This window comes from Rhinatrema bivittatum, chromosome 3, assembly GCF_901001135.1.
Source record: "Rhinatrema bivittatum chromosome 3, aRhiBiv1.1, whole genome shotgun sequence".
Classification (NCBI taxonomy): Eukaryota; Metazoa; Chordata; class Amphibia; order Gymnophiona; family Rhinatrematidae; genus Rhinatrema; species Rhinatrema bivittatum.
In genome coordinates this window covers 425,644,657-425,663,019 of record NC_042617.1, presented here as the reverse complement: position 1 = coordinate 425,663,019, position 18,363 = coordinate 425,644,657, and the positions used below count along the sequence as shown (strand labels likewise).

The 18,363-nt window shown below is 43.4% G+C and overlaps 1 protein-coding gene across 2 annotated transcripts in view; it reads left to right on the top strand.

Moving 5' to 3' along the window:
- Window positions 1-18,363, top strand: part of MYOM2 (myomesin 2) — a 261,629-nt gene that overhangs the window by 152,509 nt on the left and 90,757 nt on the right. For both annotated transcript variants that reach the window (XM_029595753.1, XM_029595751.1), the window contains 2 exons: window positions 8,012-8,190; window positions 15,275-15,389. In XM_029595753.1, coding sequence (XP_029451613.1) covers window positions 8,012-8,190; window positions 15,275-15,389 — 294 coding nt within the window. The remainder of the gene's footprint in view (window positions 1-8,011; window positions 8,191-15,274; window positions 15,390-18,363) is intronic.

The following is an 18,363-nucleotide window of genomic DNA, read 5'->3' as shown; positions in this document are numbered from 1 at the left end:
TAGTTTTATAAATGTATTCAGTAGTTTTGAGGTATATTCAGTAGCGAAGCCACACTATTGAATATGGACACTAAGTTATGGTTAGCTGGCTAACTTTAGAACAGGTCTTTGGCCCAAGTAGACTTCGCCAGCTAAGTTAAGCTGATTAACTCTGAATATCGGTGTTAGAAGATAACTTAGGCCTAGATTTATCTAAAAGCTATATTTATAGCAGAAATAGTGCCTGCAATAAAAAAAAAAGGCTAATTTCCCTGCTTCTGCATCACATAGGTAAAATTTCCACAAGGTGCGATAAATTTATTGCATCAGCGCTAATTTTCACTTTGCGCACTGATTAATCCACCACAGGTGCATTACAGCAAGAAGGTTTTTTTTATCGCAAATAGAGAGAGAAAGAGAGAGATGAATGGAAGAGTTGACATTACTGAAGATTTTCTACTGTTTGAATTGATGAAAGGTACAAGAGGACAGGGGAGGTTCTATAATGAGGCAGGGTGAGGTGGCCGCTTCAGGCGGCCAAATTTTGGAGCGTCAAAACGTGCCCTCCAAAGTGCTCAGTGGCCACCTCCCCTTGCCTCCTGATATATATTTAGCTAAATGTCGGCAGAGTTCCAATCCTCTGCTGACGAACGAAATAGAAGAAGACCCTGCATGTATCCAGAAGCCATCCCTCCAGTCCAGCATAGCAGAACATCTGCTATCTAGTCTGAAGGAGCTGTGGTTTCACTCCACAGCCTATTTTGGCACTACACTATGAGAAACGGCACACAAATAAAGGCCACCGGCACCTCTCCTCCCTCTTGCAGTACACAAAAAAAGGCCCATTCGGGCTATCATTATCTCTCCTCCCGCCCACCTCAAACAAAGGAAGGTCCTACGAGGTCGTCAATGCCTCCTCTCCTACGATAGTGAATAAAGAAAGGCCCAGCAGAGCTGTTGACACCTCTTGCTGCTGTCCACAGTGCATAAGGAAAGGCCCAGTAGGGCGTCATCTGAAGCAGAAACTCCGACCTGAGAGTGCCAGTGAGAGGGAGAGAGCACCAGTCAGTTAGAGACAGTTTGTGTGTGTGTGTGTGTGTGTGTGTGTGTATGAGAGGGAAAATCTGAGACAGCTTGCTTGTTGAGAGGGAGAGAGTGCCAATGAGTGAGCACTTATGTGTGATAGAGAGCTTTGTGTGTGTGTGGGTGTGTGTGAGAGAGAGAGACTGGATGAGAGATAGATGAGCGCTTGTGTGTGTAGAGATGGTGAGAGCTCCAGTAAGTGAGAGACAGCTTGTATGTGTTTGTGTGTGTATAAAAGGAAGATTGTGAGGCACTTTGTGTGTGTGAGAGGGAGAGAATGCCAGTGAGTGAGAGAGAGCTTATGTGTGAGAGTGAGTATGAGACAGCTTTTGTGCATTTGACAGTGAGGGAGAGAGCCTACCAGTGAGTAAGAGAGAGGTGGTGTGTGAGAGAAAAAGGGTGAGAGAGCCTGTGCATATGAAAATAAGGGAGGGAGAGTCAGTGAATGTAAGAGAGCCTATGTGTGAGAGAGGGAGAGAGAACCTGTGTGTGAGAGAACCTTTGCTTGTGTGTGTGTGAGAGGGTATGTGCATGAGAGTGAACATGTGTGAGAGAGAAAAAACAAACTTTAGGGAGTGTATGTACAGAGAGAGAAAAGATAAAGTATGCAGCCTCACTCTCCCTCACTCTTCACAACAATCTTAGGGAGAATGGAAATCAAAAGTTCCCAGGTTTGGAGAGCGTAGGATAATTTTTTGCCTTGTTTTAAAGATTGGACTTTATCTGATGTATCTGCTGTTTTGAAATATTTTATCAGTGTTGGTAAATTCAAATAAATGTTTATATGAGTTAATTATTAGATGTAATTCTATTCAACTCCTGTTTTGAAATATTTATTATTTATTCTTATTAGTATGGTTTTCCTATTATGATATTTTATATTTCAAGGTTTTATTGTTTGTTTTGTGAGGAATGGTGATATTTCTGTTTTTCCATTATTGAACAATATACACTGTCTGACTTATTGCAATTTCCAACTGCATGTTTCTATTTATACTTTATGATCATTTTTTTTCTGGCTGTGTTCTGCATGTGTGACCGAGGTGAGGTATTTTACCAGCATATAGTTTCTGTGTAGGGATCTATGGCAGGCTGTCTTGTTCTGCTTTTCTAATAGGTGTTTTATTGGTGTTTAGGATCTGGAGGTATATATTTGCAATATTACCTTTTCTTAGGTAGGGATTTTACTAATTGAGTGCTGGCACTTAGTGCTGTTTTGATTCAGGAGGATTTATTATATTATAATTCAGTTCATTCATGGCTTTCTGAGGACAAAGCCCATACCCAATAAGCATTACAATAACCTAATACCATATGCATTCCAAGTGTGTTTTTGTTTTTTTGCAGAGTTTTCTGGTTGGCACACAGCAATGCATGTAAAAATAATATATATGTTGTTTTGATATCTTTACCTCAGAAGATCTGTATTTTGAATGTCCTTTTTCATGTAAAATTAGTTATTATAAATGCAGAATTTGTAACTGTGGGTGATGAGGGCAGGGGGATGTGGGCACCAGATTGTACAGGGCCTAGTCTGCCTTATGCCCTTACAACGGCTCGGAGAGAGTGCGCACACATAGACCGCCACCATTTACCTATCTCCCACTTCTCCAGGGGGAAAATGCTGGGGAAAGGTAGGAGGCAGATTGTAGGGTTCCTGGGAGTATGGTGGGTTTGCCAGCTTCCTAGAACATTATCACTCTGCCACTCTTCTGGGAACTCTGACCCCTTCTGCAACATTTCAACTCACTAAAAGGGCCAGACTGCATAGAGACTCCCCTCTTGATGATTTGATCTGTGCCATTCCCTGGCGGGGTGAGGTCAGGTGAGGGTGGGGAAGCGCCATCTCGTCCCTCGCCTCAGGCAGCAGATTCTCTTGAGCCACCCCTGCAAGAGGAGTTGATTTGTGCAATGCAATCTCTACCTAGCTTGTTTGCACCTTTCATCAATTCAAACAGCAGGAAAATCTTCAGTGATATCAACTTTGCAGTTAGTACTTCTTACAGTGTATGTAAAACTGCCTCCTCCCAAACCACAAACCCCACACTGAGTTAAATGTGCCCCTCTTACAGTGATATAAATAGTAAAGTTACATATTGGGCTCTACAGATGCACTCTCTCTCACACATTCTCTCTCTCCTTCCCCCTTTTTGTCCACTAACGTGGGCACAATGCACAGAAAAAAGGTGTAGTTATTTCTAGGGATGTGAATCATTTTTTGACGATTTAAAATATTGTCCGATATTTTTTAAATCGTCAAAAATCATTAAAGAGTGCGACACAATATAAATTCCCCCGATTTTTATCGTGAAAAATCGTTAATCGGGTTTGTGTCCACTAACGGGAGTTATTTGGGGAGAGGGCGGGAAAACCGGCACACCAAAACAACCCCTAAACCCACCTCGACCCTTTAAAACGAATCCCTTACCTTCCCCCACCCTCCCAACCCCCCCAAAATGTTTTAAAATCACCTGGTGGTCCAGTGGAAGCCCCGGGACCGATCGCCCGCTCTCGGGCCGTCGGCCGCCACTAATAAAAATGGTGCCAATGGCCCGATAAAAAAAAAACCCACCCCGACCCTTTAAACCTGACCCCTTAGCCTCCCCCACCCTCCCAAACCCCCCCAAAATGTTTTAAAATCACCTGGTGGTCCAGTGGAAGCTCTGGGACTGATCGCCCACTCTCGGGCCATCAGCTGCCACTAATAAAAATGGCACCTATGGCCCTTTGCCCATACCATATGACAGGGTATCTGTGCCATTGGCCGGCCCCTGTCACATGGTTGGAGCACTGGATGGCCCGCGCCATTTTTAAAGATGGCGCTGGCCATCCAGTGCTCCTACCATGTGACAATGGCATGGAATCCTGTCACATGGTAAGGGCAAAAGGCCATCGGCGCCATTTTTATTAGCGCAGCTGACGGCCCGAGACCGGGCCGGATGATAAAAATGATAAGATTTGAATCGGAACCGAACCGATTCTGGTTCCGATTCACATCTCTAGCTATTTCTGGTATTAAAACCCACATCACTCTATCGCATTTGACGTTAGGAACCATTCATTACCATTAACTTTACCCAAACTCCTCTCATTTGCATAATAGCGTGCAATGTGCTATTTAACGTGCATGTAACAGTGTTATTGTGTGCGTTAGGGATAGTGTTAAGGCCATAACACAAAATGATAAATGACCCTGTTAGATGGTTAACTCAACTTCTCCCAGTTATGACCCTGGAATGCCCCGGTGTGATCTTCCACTCTCGGGCACACTAAAACAACCCTAAAACCCACCCTGACCCTTTAAAATAAATCCCCCACCCTCCCGAACCCCCCCAAAATGTCTTAAATTACCTGGGGTCCAGTGGGGGGGTCCCGGTGTGATGTTTCATGTAGGAGATCGCTCCCGGACCCCCGCTGGACCCCCAGGGACATTTGGACAGCTTGGGGGGGGGCCTCCTGACCCCCACAAGACTTGCCAGAAGTCCAGCGGAGGTCCGGGAATGACCTCCTGCACTCGAATCGTGTTGCTGTAATGCAAAATGGCCATACGGCCGGCGCTGGCCAAAAGTCCCTGGCGGTCCAGCGGAGGTCCGGGAGCGATCTCCTACGCTCGTGACGTCGGGGGACAGGAACCAAAATGGCGCCGGCGCTACTTCTATCAACGCAGCCGTGGCCCGAGAGTGGAAGATCACACCGGGACCCCCCCACTGGACCCCCAGGTAATTTAAGACATTTTGGGGGGGGGGTTCGGGAGGGTGGGGGATTTATTTTAAAGGGTTGGGGCCGGTTTTCCCGCCCTCCCCCTTCCCCTCCCCCTTCCCATCCCCCTTCCCCCGATTTACGATTTTGACGATAAATTGGGGGAATTCCTATTGTATCGCGCCTTTAACGATTTTTGACGATTTAAAATATATCGGACGATATTTTAAATCGTCAAAAAACGATTCACATCCCTATTTACCATAGGCACAGAAAGGAGAAATCCTTTTTAAAGTTAGATTCCTAGTTGTTATATATTTCTGCAGTATCAGTTTAGACATTATTACATATTTGTTCATGCAGACAGGTGATGCTTTGGCTAAGGGCTAGATATACAAAAGGGTTTTTCACAATTGAGGCTACATATTCAAAAGTCTTTCTCATTTAAAGATGAATTTTAAAAAACAGGAGCATGTGAAATCGGGAGATGTGCTCGCATCTAGCATATTCGTGTTATAAGATTCCCTCACTTGCGCGTCCCAAAGCCGACGTACTCTGCTGTGTGTGCACAAGCTTAAAATTAGGAACGGACATTCGCACGCCAGGGCTATTTTATAATGTGCGCGTGTATCTGTGCACAGGATATAAAATTGCTGCAAATCTGGCCGCATGCCCAGATATAGATGTGTATGTGCGCCTTCATGGCTGTTTGAAAGTTACCATCTTATACATGAATTTTAAAAAGCCTGCACGTGCCTGAACCGGGAGATACGTGCACGATTGGAATTTAAAAGCCGCCCGAGGTTGTGCGTATCTCCCAATCTGTGCACAAGCCAAAAGTTTCTTAAAGGGGACGGAGCATGGGCATGGGCTGGGTGGGGAGTGGGCATGTTGGGGGAAAGCCAAAAGTTGTGTGCATAAATGCTTGCGCATACAGGCGCGCTCCAGAATCCCCTGCCACATAACATTACTACTACTGTAAGTACTAAAACAAAAAGAAAAAAAATAGGAAGATCAGCGGGGTTTTAAGGGTCAGGGCTAACAGGGGAGAAGGAAGGCTATTTAACTAGGGGGGGTTAAAAAATCCCTCTCTCTTATCTGGGCAAACTGTCAGCGAACTGGGAAACAACCTATGGTGTTGGCGCACGTTCCTTCGGAAATTCCTCAACTTGTACAGTAGATGTGGAATTTGTGCACACATGTACGGGTCTATTAAAAATTGTGGGGTGGATTTTCAAAGGGTTACGCGCGTATATTACGCGGGTATATTACTTGGGTAACCCTGAAAACCCACTCCTGCGCGCGCAGAGCCTATTTTGCATAGGCTTGGCGGCGCGCAAGCCCCGAGAGGCGAGTATGTCCCGGGGCTTGAAAAAGGGACAGGGAGTGGGGCAGGGGCGTGGCCAGAGGGCTCCGAAGGCCCTCTAGGCCAGGGGATCGCGCACTGGCACTCGGCCGGCGCGTGCAACCTATGCCTGCCCAGAGGCAAGCGCAACTTATCTAACAAAGGTAAGCGGGGGTTTAGATAGGGCTGGGGGGCGGGTTAGGTAGGGGAAGTGAGGGGAAGGTGGAGGGAGTGAAGGAAGTTCCCTCCGAGGCCGCTCCGAAATCAGAGCAGCCTCGGAGGGAACGGGGAAAGCCATTGGGGCTCCCCTAGGGCTCGGCGCACGCAAGGTGCACAAGTGTGCACCCCCTTGTGCGCACCGACCCCGGATTTTATAACATGCATGGACAAATCTACAACTGCGCGCGCATTTACGTGTGTCCAACCTATTTTATAACGTGTGCGTATATACGCGCGCATTTTATAAAATGGACACATCTCTGGATGCGAGCCGGCAAATGAGTGCACATGTGCGCATGTGTGCCTCTTTAAAGTCATTGTCTTAGTGTCTATGGAGTAAATGCTTAGTATATCTCGGACCAGTGTCTTAAAATTGGTCAGCTCACAAACAGAGGTCCACAGATGCGCTTTAAGACCTGCACTGAGAAAAGGAGAGAAATATAAAAAATCTTCAGAAAAACAGAGATGAATGAAATGGTATTTGAGAAGCTGAATCCCAGGGCTCTGGGTTGTGCTATGGTTTAGTATCATGTCTTAATTAAATCAAAATGTTAGTAGACATAAACAACACATATATCTTTCCTTTCATGTGTGCATGTCAGATATTAAATTATGGTTTACAGATTGGATAGTTTGCAATTGAGAGATTATAATTTACTACTGTGAGGTGAATTTTCAAAACATTATGGGCCTGATTTTCAAAAGATTTAGATGCTTAAAATTGGGTTTTACACATGTAAATGGACTTTACCCATATAAGTGGGCTTTCAAAAATTGCTACAATATATGCCATTGAATTGTCCATAGGATATTCATGTATAAGTAACTTTATACGCATAAATGATTTTTTTAAATTGCTGCGATAGTATATTACATTTACACAAGTAACTCCTTTGAAAATTACCTCCATTTACACGTGTAAAACCCAATTTTAATCATGAAAATGCTTTTGAAAATAATGCCCATAGTGCGTAAGTAGCATCTACTTGCATATTCCATATTTTATAAAAGTAAAAAATATGCACGTACTTTTCCTTTTGTGTGCACATATATACATGTAAAAAAGGGGCAGTCTAGGAAGGTTCTGGGGTGGGGACTAAACTTATGTGCATAAGTTGCTATTTTAAAAATCACTTACATGTCTACATTTGCCAACTTACACATTTTTACACTTGCTAATTATCTGGCATAAATGTTTTAAATGTGTTTATTATATATGACTGACTGGGTGGGAGCTCGGGGTGAACTGGGGGGAGTTTAGGCTGAAGAACCAGGAAGATCTGGAGAAGGACTGGGTAAAGTGATGCACTAATTGGTAAACTGGTTAATTACATTTATGCACGCATGTTTTAAAATTGGCTAACTTGTGCGTGGAAATAGGGTCTTACATGAATAAGGCCAACTTTATTTTTGCTTGTATATTTTTATAATAGGAAAGAAAAGTACACGCGTTCAATGCATTGATATATGTGGTTTCAATGCATTAAATGCTTTTGTGCATAAGCCTCCATATATGCGTATGTTGTGGGATAGATATACATGTATTTTATAAAATGCAAATATATCATACATATGTGTTATATAATACTTGTGTAGATCTGCTTTCAGCCTATATGTGTGTAAATGCTGCTGCCCACATTTGTTTGAACATTATTCTCTGTATGTATAAAATATCTGCATTTCTAGGACCATCCTATGATCTGACATTCTGTGAGGTTAGGAAATCCTCACTGGTGATTCTATGGAAAGCTCCAGTCTATATCGGAAAAGGCCCCGTTACCGGATATTTTGTGGATTATAAAGGGACAGATTCAGAAGCGTGGACAACAGTAAATGAGAAAACTACTGAAAAATGTTACTTAAAGGTATTATCTTGCCTGCTAATAATGTAGAACAAAGTTACCACATAAATATAATTGAAAATGGAATTAAAAAATTGTTTTCAATTTCTGTTTATTAATAATAAATGAAATTATAAAGCAAATAAACAGCACAGAAACAAAATGAGATACACATAGAAACTTAGAAAAACAACCAAAAGATATATAAAACAAATGCTTTCTCAATACCTTAGTCCACAGGAATGATTCTCAACTGGTATGACGCAACATGCCAGTGTGTCGCCAAGCACCAGCAAGTGTGCTGCACCCTCCCGCTAGACCGGCTGCTCTTCTCTTCTCCTTCAGCGACAGTTAGTGCAGACATTCTTGTACTGCTGCCGCTACCATCTGGGTTGCCAGCATGCTAAATCCCGGACAGGAATGGCACCAATATTACTGGGATTTGGCAACTGCAGCATGGCCTTTTTTCTTCCTGCCCCGCCCCCCCCCCCCCCCCACCCCATGGCCTGGAAGTGGAAGTGATGCTCCATGTGGTGTGCAGGAAGAAGAAAGGGCCATGCTGCATTCAAAAGGAGTGGCAGCACTGGCCCGAAGAGCAGCACGGGCCCAGAGAAAAACAGTTGACAATCTGCAATGAGAGAAAGCAGCATTAGTCCCCACAGCTGATAGGATTAATTCTTGGGCTGCAGGGGCTGGGAGAGAAGCTGCTGCAGCTCCCAGTTGCTCTTGGGGGGTGGGGAGGAAGAGTAAGTGAAATTGAGAGCAAGCAAGGTGAGTGTAATTGAGAGAGCGAGAGAGAGAGAGAGAGAGACTTGTGTGACTGAGAGCTTGTATTTAAGTGAGAGAGATCAAGTGTATGTGAGAGAGAAAGAGAGAGACCATGTGATGTGTATATAAGTGAGCGAGAGAAACTGGTTAAGAAGGTGGATTGGTGTGCATGAAAGAGAAAGAGAGACCAGTCATGGAGGGGATTGTGTATGCATGTATGAGAGAGACTTGTCATGGAGTTGATTGGTGTGGTGAGAGAAGGAGGTGAGTGTGTGAGAGAGATTGGTCAGGGAGGTCACTGGTATGCATGTGTAAGAGAGAGACGTAAGGGAGTTGACTGTGTGTGCATGTAAGAAAGAGAAACTGGTCAGGGAGAAGACTGGTGTGCATGTGAGAGAGAAAGAGACTGGTGAGGGAGGTGACTGTATGAGAGAGATTGGTCATGGAGGTGACTCTGTGAGAGAGATTGGTCAGGGAGGAAACTGGTATGCATGTGAGTGAGAGACTGGTCAGGGAGCTGATTGGTGTGTGAGATTGAGAGACTAGTTGAGGAGCTGACTGGTGTATGTATGTATGCATGTATGTGAGATTGACTGGTGAGTGTGTCTGTGTGTAAAAGAAGCAGAGAGACTTGTCTTGGGCCCTAAGGAAGAGGACTATGAGGACAGAGCTTCAGTAGCCCCTGCTGCTTCTGGTGTGTGCTACTGCCTGCAAAAGAAAGGAGTAGGAGAGTTGCTGGACAGGGTAAGTTAAGGTGGTTTTTAAGTGCATTTTTCTTGATTGACTGACATTTTAATTATTGGATATTATGTGATATGTCTGATGTTTTGAAATATTTTATTGGTGTTTGGAGAATTTTAATAATTTTATGAGTTTATAATTATTGGATATTATTCTATTCATCAGTTGTTTTGAAACATGTATTCTCTTTATTAGTATAGTTTTACAATTATTATTTTATATTTCTTGAGGAATGTATGAACAGAAATGTGTAGATAAAAACTAAACTGGAAACAGCAAGAAGCCAAACTCTGTATGCAGTGCAACAATGGAAAAACAAATATATTAGCTTTATGGTCTCTTTATTCTCCATTTGGTGAGGGTCTTGTCTGTGTTCTGCATGTGTGACCCAAGTAAGGGTATTCTGCAAGCTTATAGTTTCTGGGTAGATATCTATAGCACCTTGGCTGCTGTTTTCCTAATATGAGGTGTATTGGTGTTTAGGGCCTGGTTTAATATTTCATAGGTTAGATTGTTACAGTTTGAGTGTGTTCCATAATACAGGTGTAACTTTGTACGGATTAGTTTGTGTTCATTATTGCAGATTCTGGGAATATATTAGATGCTATATTTCTGTTTCCATTTCTCCAGGTTTGCACTGCATGCTTTTTCTTTTTTGTTTCCATTCCAGTTTCTGTCTCCATATTTATAATTGTGGTCTTTCTGTACTTGATGAAGGTCTGTTTTGTGTGTGTGACTGAGGTGACATATTTTACTAGCATGTAGGCATTTGTATCAGTCTTATTTGTTGTTTTCTCAATAGGACATGCATTGGTGGTGAACTGCTGTCTTTTCATAAGCAGGGCTATTGCACCTGGTAGTAGGGAGAGTTTGTGTTGCTGTTATTGAAATGATACCAGAATATTTTTTGTATGGTGAGTTGTACTGGGAATGTTCTAGTTCTGCTCTGCACCCATTGTTGGGCGTCATGGGGTTCCTGTGGATGTAGAGTGTATGTTTATTTTTAGCCCCGTGACAGTCATGTGTTCAGTGTGTCACACATGTGAGAACCGTCTGTCAGGTGTGTCCCGACAGAAAAAAGGTTGCGAGCCACTGGGCTACGGAAGGGGAGGTGAGAACGTAGGGGTTCCAAAAGAAACACTGAAAAGGAAAAGAAACAGCCAAAGCGTAGACATTCCTGATAATGGTAAAGATCATCTATTCTTGACCTATTTTAGGAGTTGGTGTAATTGTAACTAACTTCCTGGAATCTAAAAACTTAGCTCTTCTGAAGCAAAACATATAGAACCATATGCATTATATTTGTAACCCCCCCTCTCCAGTGTATGGGACAGGAGGACAGGGGCACATAATGGTCCTGGGGCCAATCCTTTAACATTCACCCACTCTGACACCTTCTAGGGGCCCCAGGACGAGGCTCTTTTTTTTAGTGGGGGGAGGACTAAATCATCCAGGTCCCAAAATGGCTGGGGTGACTTTCAATTTGTTGCCCTGTGGGGGGGCGTTTGATATTCAGGTCTTTATTCATTTCAAGGGATGCAAGTGCCACAAAAGGCTCTGGAGGCTCAGATTGAGTGCCCAAAATTAAATCTTTACTGTCAGAGTTCTTAAATGTTAGAAATGTTACTTTCACAACAGTCCTGGCTTGAGAAGATAAAATGTACAGTTCTCCAATGTATCCATGTAAGTGTCTCTGAGAATTAGGCAGGGAAAACTCTTTCTCTATGGTTTAGACAAGCAAGGTTCCCAGTCAGGCAGGGTATCTTTAGATGGGATGAAAACCCCCTTATGATTGGCAAAAAGAATTAGTCTGTGCACAGTCTCCCCTAAGGGTCTCTCTCCCAGGGTGAAGAATTCATTGGGTTTCCTCAGAATAGAAAGCTAGGTCTCACAGTTTTCTTCTTCAGTTGTCTCAATAGAATTTTTCTTAGGGAAAATAACGTAGCATGGAACACAGCCTCTCTACAGATATTCCCTCTTCAGGCAGGAAGGGTGACCAAAAACCTCCTTCTGGAAACTTAGAAAAAATCTTCACACAAAGGTAAAAAATCTGAACTCTTCCTGCATCAGGTCACCATATGGAATCTTCCCTACCTCCTGATCTAGCCTAGCTGGCAGAGACCCCAAATTTCTCTAGCCAGGGATATATCTCAATCAAAAATAGAACCAGCACAGAAGCAGGCACTGATGCCCTTCCCACTAGGGTATTGGCTCTATCTGTGTAACCCAGTACCCAAGCAGGAGAACAACTCAAGGAAAAAAATCCTACTCTCTCTAACTCTTAACCAAAATGCCACACCTAGAATTGCTGCAGCCTGATTTTACAAGCAGCCAGGGGGCAGGCCATTCTAATGACCCCAGCGAAGGAGATATTCAATAATGCTGCACCCCTCCCTCTACTACCTTTCCTATCCTAGCTCACCGGATTCAAGACCAGGGACTCATTGTAATAATCCTGATGGGTTGCTGCATATTTATCAACACACTTACAGCAGTATCTTAATAAAAAGGAATCCCCCAAAGCATATGCCTCTTGATGTTACGCCAAGAACTCCTTCCTTCTCTCCTAAGTGGTTCTTGCCAAATCTGGACAAATTATAACAACTTGACCTAAAAAATTAACATTCATATATGTAAAATATGATCTTATAATAACATGTAAATCTTGTTTAGAAACAAAAGATACTAAGAGAGTAGCTCTATCATATATTTCAGGAGTAGAAGCTTCCAAAAAGGCAGTCAAATTCAATACATCTAATGGAGGTTACACAGTACCAGAAGGCAAAAAACTACACTCTGTTAAAGGAAGAATAGCATCTGAGGGCGTATGTAAAACTTCCATTAAGCATATCCTTAAAGTCACACGTGGCACACATGGCAATTCCCCTATCACTCTGGGAAACTTAAAAAAACCCATAAATTCAAATGTCTCAGTCGATTTTCAATAAATTACACTCTCCTAGAAAGAATGCCCTGATGCTGAATAATCATGACATTAACAGTTTGAATACTTGTAGCTTCACTCTCTAAAACTTGAATTCTCCTAGAATGTTTCTACAATTGCTGTTATACTTCTGGGTAAGGGATTCCAATTGTTCAGAGAGATACCTGATTAATCTTATTAGAACAGTCTGAGAAGGAAGCTTCAAATTTTACCAACAGTCTGAGAAGGAAGCTTCAAATTTTACCATCAGCTTACAGAGAGAGTCACCATTTCCAGTTTAACCAATGATGAAACATTTTCACCAGGGATGAAATCCAAGGGTGAAATGAGTCCTCTCACCAATTTGCCCAGGACTCGGCTGATGTTGACCCAGGACTCTTCTCCAAGTATCAGAAATGCTGGTTAGGGAGCGTTCTGTTGGGGCCACACCCTTCCGCAGCTTCCTCTGATGCAACTGCATCAGTGACCTCATCAGTCAGCGCTGCAGCAATACTAACAAGAAGGCAGCTCTGTTCGGTTGGCGATGGATGGAGATCCAAGGGACTGAGGGAAACCTCTTCCCCAGGTGAATCCAGTGCTTCTCCAAGAAGATCCGCATTGGGGTTACTCATGTCCCTCTGTTCAGGAAAGCCCTCAATGGACAACTGTCCATGAAGAAGGTGAGCCTCAGAAGGATAGATTTGCCCCTTCCCCTTCCTTTTAGAAGGCATTGCTGATTAAGAAACCAGTATAGAGAACAATATAGCCAGTCACAGCTCCATGGCCAACTCATATCACCATCTTGACTTCCTGCTGCCTTGAAAATGGAAATTGTATTGTAGGGGGGTTTTTTGTTGTTGTTTTTAATTGAGATGGTGGAGCCAGCTCAGTATCTCAGTGGATGTGTTATAGAGTGTCATACAGAAGATCCAGGTTTGATTCCTAAGCCCTGGCTTCTTCTGATCCTTTGGCCAGCCAGGACTGGGGTGCTGCAAAAGCCGTATTGACAGCCTATAGGAGAAGAGAGTTCCAGCTACTGGGCAACTGTGACTCCGAATGGCTAAGGGCACATGTAGTGGGTCCCAGAGAGAACAACATTTTATGGTACTGCCACTGTGATTACTGGGCAAGGTGGTAGGAGATCAAAAATTAGGGAAAATGCAGCTCTGAATGAAGGCTTATGGTGCAATAGCCCAAGCAGGGGTTAATTTCAATTGTGCAGACAGCCTAAAGAAGCAGGAGGCTTCTGAACCTCCCAAAAAATCAGATGGTGTCAATTTTGCTCTCCTGCTGCACCCCTGCATATCACTCATAAAATTAGAAAGAAGAAAAGTCAGATGCTTTCCTTCCAGCACCTCACTCCATAAAAAATCAGATGCAGCTAAGTCCCATCATTTAAGTTATAAAGGATAGAGATGTGAATCGTGTCCTCGATCGTCTTAACGATCGATTTCGGCTGGGAGGGGGAGGGAATCGTATTGTTGCCGTTTGGATGTGTAAACTATCGTGAAAAATCGTTAAAATCGTGAGCCGGCACACTAAACCCCCCTAAAACCCACCCCGACCCTTTAAATTAAATCCCCCACCCTCCCAACCCCCCCCCCCCAAATGCTTTAAATTACCTGGGGATCCGGCGGTGGTCCAGAACGGCGGCGGTCCGGAACGGCCCCCTCAATAGAATCGTGTTGTCTTCAGCCGGCGCCATTTTTCAAAATGGCCGCCGCAAAATGGCGGCGGCCATAGACAAAAACGATTCGACGGAGGAGGTCGTTCCGGACCCCCGCTGGACTTTTGGCAAGTCTTGTAGGGGTCAGGAGGCCCCCCCAAGCTGGCCAAAAGTTTCCTGGGAGTCCAGCGGGGTTCCGGGAGCGATTTCTCGCCGCAAATCGTTTTCGTACGGAAAATGGCGCCGGCAGGAGATCGACTGCAGGAGGTCGTTCAGCGGGGGTTCCGGACCGCCGCCGTTCTGGACCACCGCCGGATCCCCAGGTAATTTAAAGCATTGGGGGGGGGGGGTTCGGGAGGGTGGGGGATTTAATTTAAAGGGTCGGGGGTGGGTTTTAGGGGGTTTTAGTGTGCCGGTTTTCCTGCCCTCCCCCTTCCCCCGATTTACAATTTTTTAACGATAAATCGGGGGAATTGGTATTGTATCGTGGCCCTAACGATTTTTTGACGATTTAAAATATATCGGACAATATTTTAAATCGTCAAAAAACGATTCACATCCCTAATAAAGGATACATCCACATACAAGTGCATGCACAAACTAACCTACACAGACATTTGGTATCTTCTCATATGCCTTTCTGTTCTGCTCATCCAAGGCAAAATACTTGCGTGGCTCCTGAATCCTACACGGGGCTTGAATAAATATTCATGCATAAGTCATCATTGCTTTGCTTGACATTAATTTCAGTTGACACTAAGGTTCTGAATAAAGAAGATCCTTGAGCATAATACATTGGTGTGACATGTAAAGCAGCAGTAGAAAGGGAGAGACTTATAAAAGGCTTTTCTCTGCCTATCAACTCCCTGTACTGTACATATCTTGATTAATTTTTTCATCATCTCCTCATGATCATTTTGCAGAATCATAGCTGCATTTCTGTAGGATTCCAGGGTGCAATAATGTTGTAGACTTCACACAGCACGTGTGTACTTTTTGTTACTTTACAGGTAGCTGGATTAGAAGAAGGCAAAACATATGTTTTCCGAATCCGGGCCGTGAATGATGCTGGTGTAGGCAAACCTTCTGAAACTTCTGAGCCAGTGCTTTTGCAGACTAGACCAGGTAATCTTTTTAACAGGTTCATATTTATAGCAGTAAAGTCAGGAACCAGACTGGAACCACTTCACACTGCCAGTGTTAAATTACTTGTGAAATCAGTACTTTGTGAAGTTTTAGTAAGCAAAAAAAAAAAAAAAAGCTGCATTATTTCATTCAGGTATTTGCATATCATGCATTTCCATTATGCCTATTATAAGAAAAATAATCAGTGTTGAGCAGAATACTCTTCCATTCATGTGGTGGTACAACTTTATTTAAAAATCTTCTCTCATTCTAAAAGTCACTGTGCAAAAATTGTGCTTTCTAGTGCTATGGCTCCCAGTTTTCATCTATTTAGTTTAGGTGCTTACTCCCTTTTCATAGGGGGCAGTTTTCAAAAGTTTGGAAGTAGGTGCAACGTCCATGGGTAATTTTCCCTGTGGACTTCGCACCAATTCTCAAAGGGAAATACTTTTTCTTTGAAAACTGCCCAGGAAAAAAGTACCTGCAAAGATTTGCACCTGCTTTATCTGTGAGTACGTTTTCCATGAAAAATAACACGAGTAACATAGTTAACATAGTAAATGATGGCAGAGAGAGTACAAAAATGGCCCATCCAGTCTTCTCAGCAAGATATTTATGGTTGTAATTACCGCTCCAAGCTGGTTACCCCCTCACCTTCTGTTTCGGGTTGTAACTGACACTCTGTGCAGGCATCCCCTTGAGCTTTGTTTAAGGGTTGTAATTGCCATTTTCTGAAAATGTTAAACTATGCTTCTTATTACTTCCCCAACCTAGCTGCACCCCAGACTTGTGAGTAAAAGTGCATCCATTGTTGATCTCCATGGGTGCTTTTACCCCCATGTACAGGGTGGGCATTTTTCAGATGGCTGATTAATTAATTAATTAATTTAGATTTTTATATTCTTTTTTTTGGCACTTCAAAGTGGATTACATTCAGGTACTATAGGTATTTCCTTATCCTCACAGGGTTTATAATCTAATTTTGTACCTGAAGCAACAGAGAGTAAAGTGACTTGCCTAAGATCACAAGGTGTGACAGCAGGATGTGAGCCCTGGTTTCCCAGGGTCATAGTCCACTGCTTTAACCACTAGGCTGTTCCTCCACCCAGGTAAATTGGTTTTGCACATCCCCCTCCCTAAACAGTAAAGGTTCGATGCTGCCATATTTGGAAGTGTACAAAAAAGTCACAAATTAGCATTTTGTATTCAAAAACAGAGTGAACGTATTTCATTGAAATCTTATAACTGAATTTTGCCTAGATTTTAAACCTGTCCTCATTCTGTGGAATACACTGTGACCTCATTTAATCTTCTCCTTCACTCATTTTCCCTTTTTGGATATAAATCTTGTGTGAATGACATCATTCACACCTGGAACTGAAGTGGACCAATTCTACTGAGCACATTCCAACTGCTGGTGTCAGCACGGAGGAAGGACATGAAGCCAAAAGAGATTTCAAATACATCAATGGACCTTGGGGATTTTTTTCTTATCTGCCTTCAACTCAGATGCATAACTCATAACAAAAGTGCTTACAATAAGACTTTCAGGTTCCCTTACACATACAGGCTCAGATTTAGGCCAAGGCAACACAGACAAATGCCTAGGGTGCCACACTTTGAAGGTGCCAAATAGGCAAACTGAAAAAGAGCCTGCTCCAATTTGCTGCAGGACTGTGTGCCTGTGCCAGGTCAAAGAGGCACCATTGTGGCACTCTGTGACTACGCCCTGCTCTCAGACCTCCAATGACACAACCACCCTGCCTTTAGGTGCCAAAGTATTAAATCCAGCCCTGTACACATACACCACCTCTATAATTGCAAAAATATGCTGGAAGACACTATACACAAATCTCATCCTAGATTACGGCCAGCAATTTGAATAGTATTTTTTTTTCCCAAAAGATAATGAAGATAGTTCCAGCATGGAACTATCTTCATTATGCTTACAATTACTCTCATTATTCATATGCTTGACTCAGCCATAGAAGCTGCCACATGATGATCAAGTTAACTTGGTCTAGTTGTGGATCCAGTGTTATTGCATTATTGATACCTCCCCTGCCATTGATCAGGAGGGTGTCATTGCGATGGTATCAGATTATTTTGTCCACTACCATATTGCATATGATAGGCTCATATCTGCAAATGAAAAGCTCAACTCACAGTCAGCTACCTGGGCTGGGCACCCCTAATGCCATATAAACTGTGACTAGGCCATTTCATCGCCTTGCTTGAAACCCAGTAATAGGTGGGTGGGCAGAGCTATGACAGCTGAAGGAAAGGGGGATACACATATGAGCCCAAGCCTTTTCACGCTGAGCCCAGCTACACAGACATGAGCCCATCCCTTCTCTTGTATTTTCTCTACTACTTCTAAACCACTGCTTTTCTCCCCCTCCCCTTGTGCGCTTCCCCTTTACACTTTCATCCCTTCTCTGATTCCTGGGCCCTCCTTCCCCTCCCCCCCCCCGCTGCTTCTGCTTGCCTGTGCTCTTTTCCCTACTCCCTTAAAAGTACATTTTAGAAGGTGCGCATGTGTGCTCATAAATGCATGTATGGGGTACATGAGCAAAAATACATTTAATTTTATATTGTGCGTGCACCATTTAAAATATCACTACTGCATGAGAGAAAGAGAGAGAGAGAGAGTAAGATACTCTTTTAAAGGGCCAATCTGATACTCTATATATTTCCCACTGTAAGGGGGGGGCACTTTCAACTCAGGGTGGGTTTTGAGAGGCAGTGTTACAAGGGTCTACAGACTCTTGTGGCCTTCGCAGACCAATGTAAAATCGACCCCCCCCCAAAAAAAAAAAAATAAACCCACCCTGAGTTGAAAGTGCCCCCTTACAGTGGGATATATAGAGAGTGTCAGACTGGCCCTTTAAAAGAGGCTCACTCACTCTTCCTCTCTCTCTTTCACTCACTTGCACCTCATCAGAACCAGTAGTAAAGTTACCTGTATAACTTG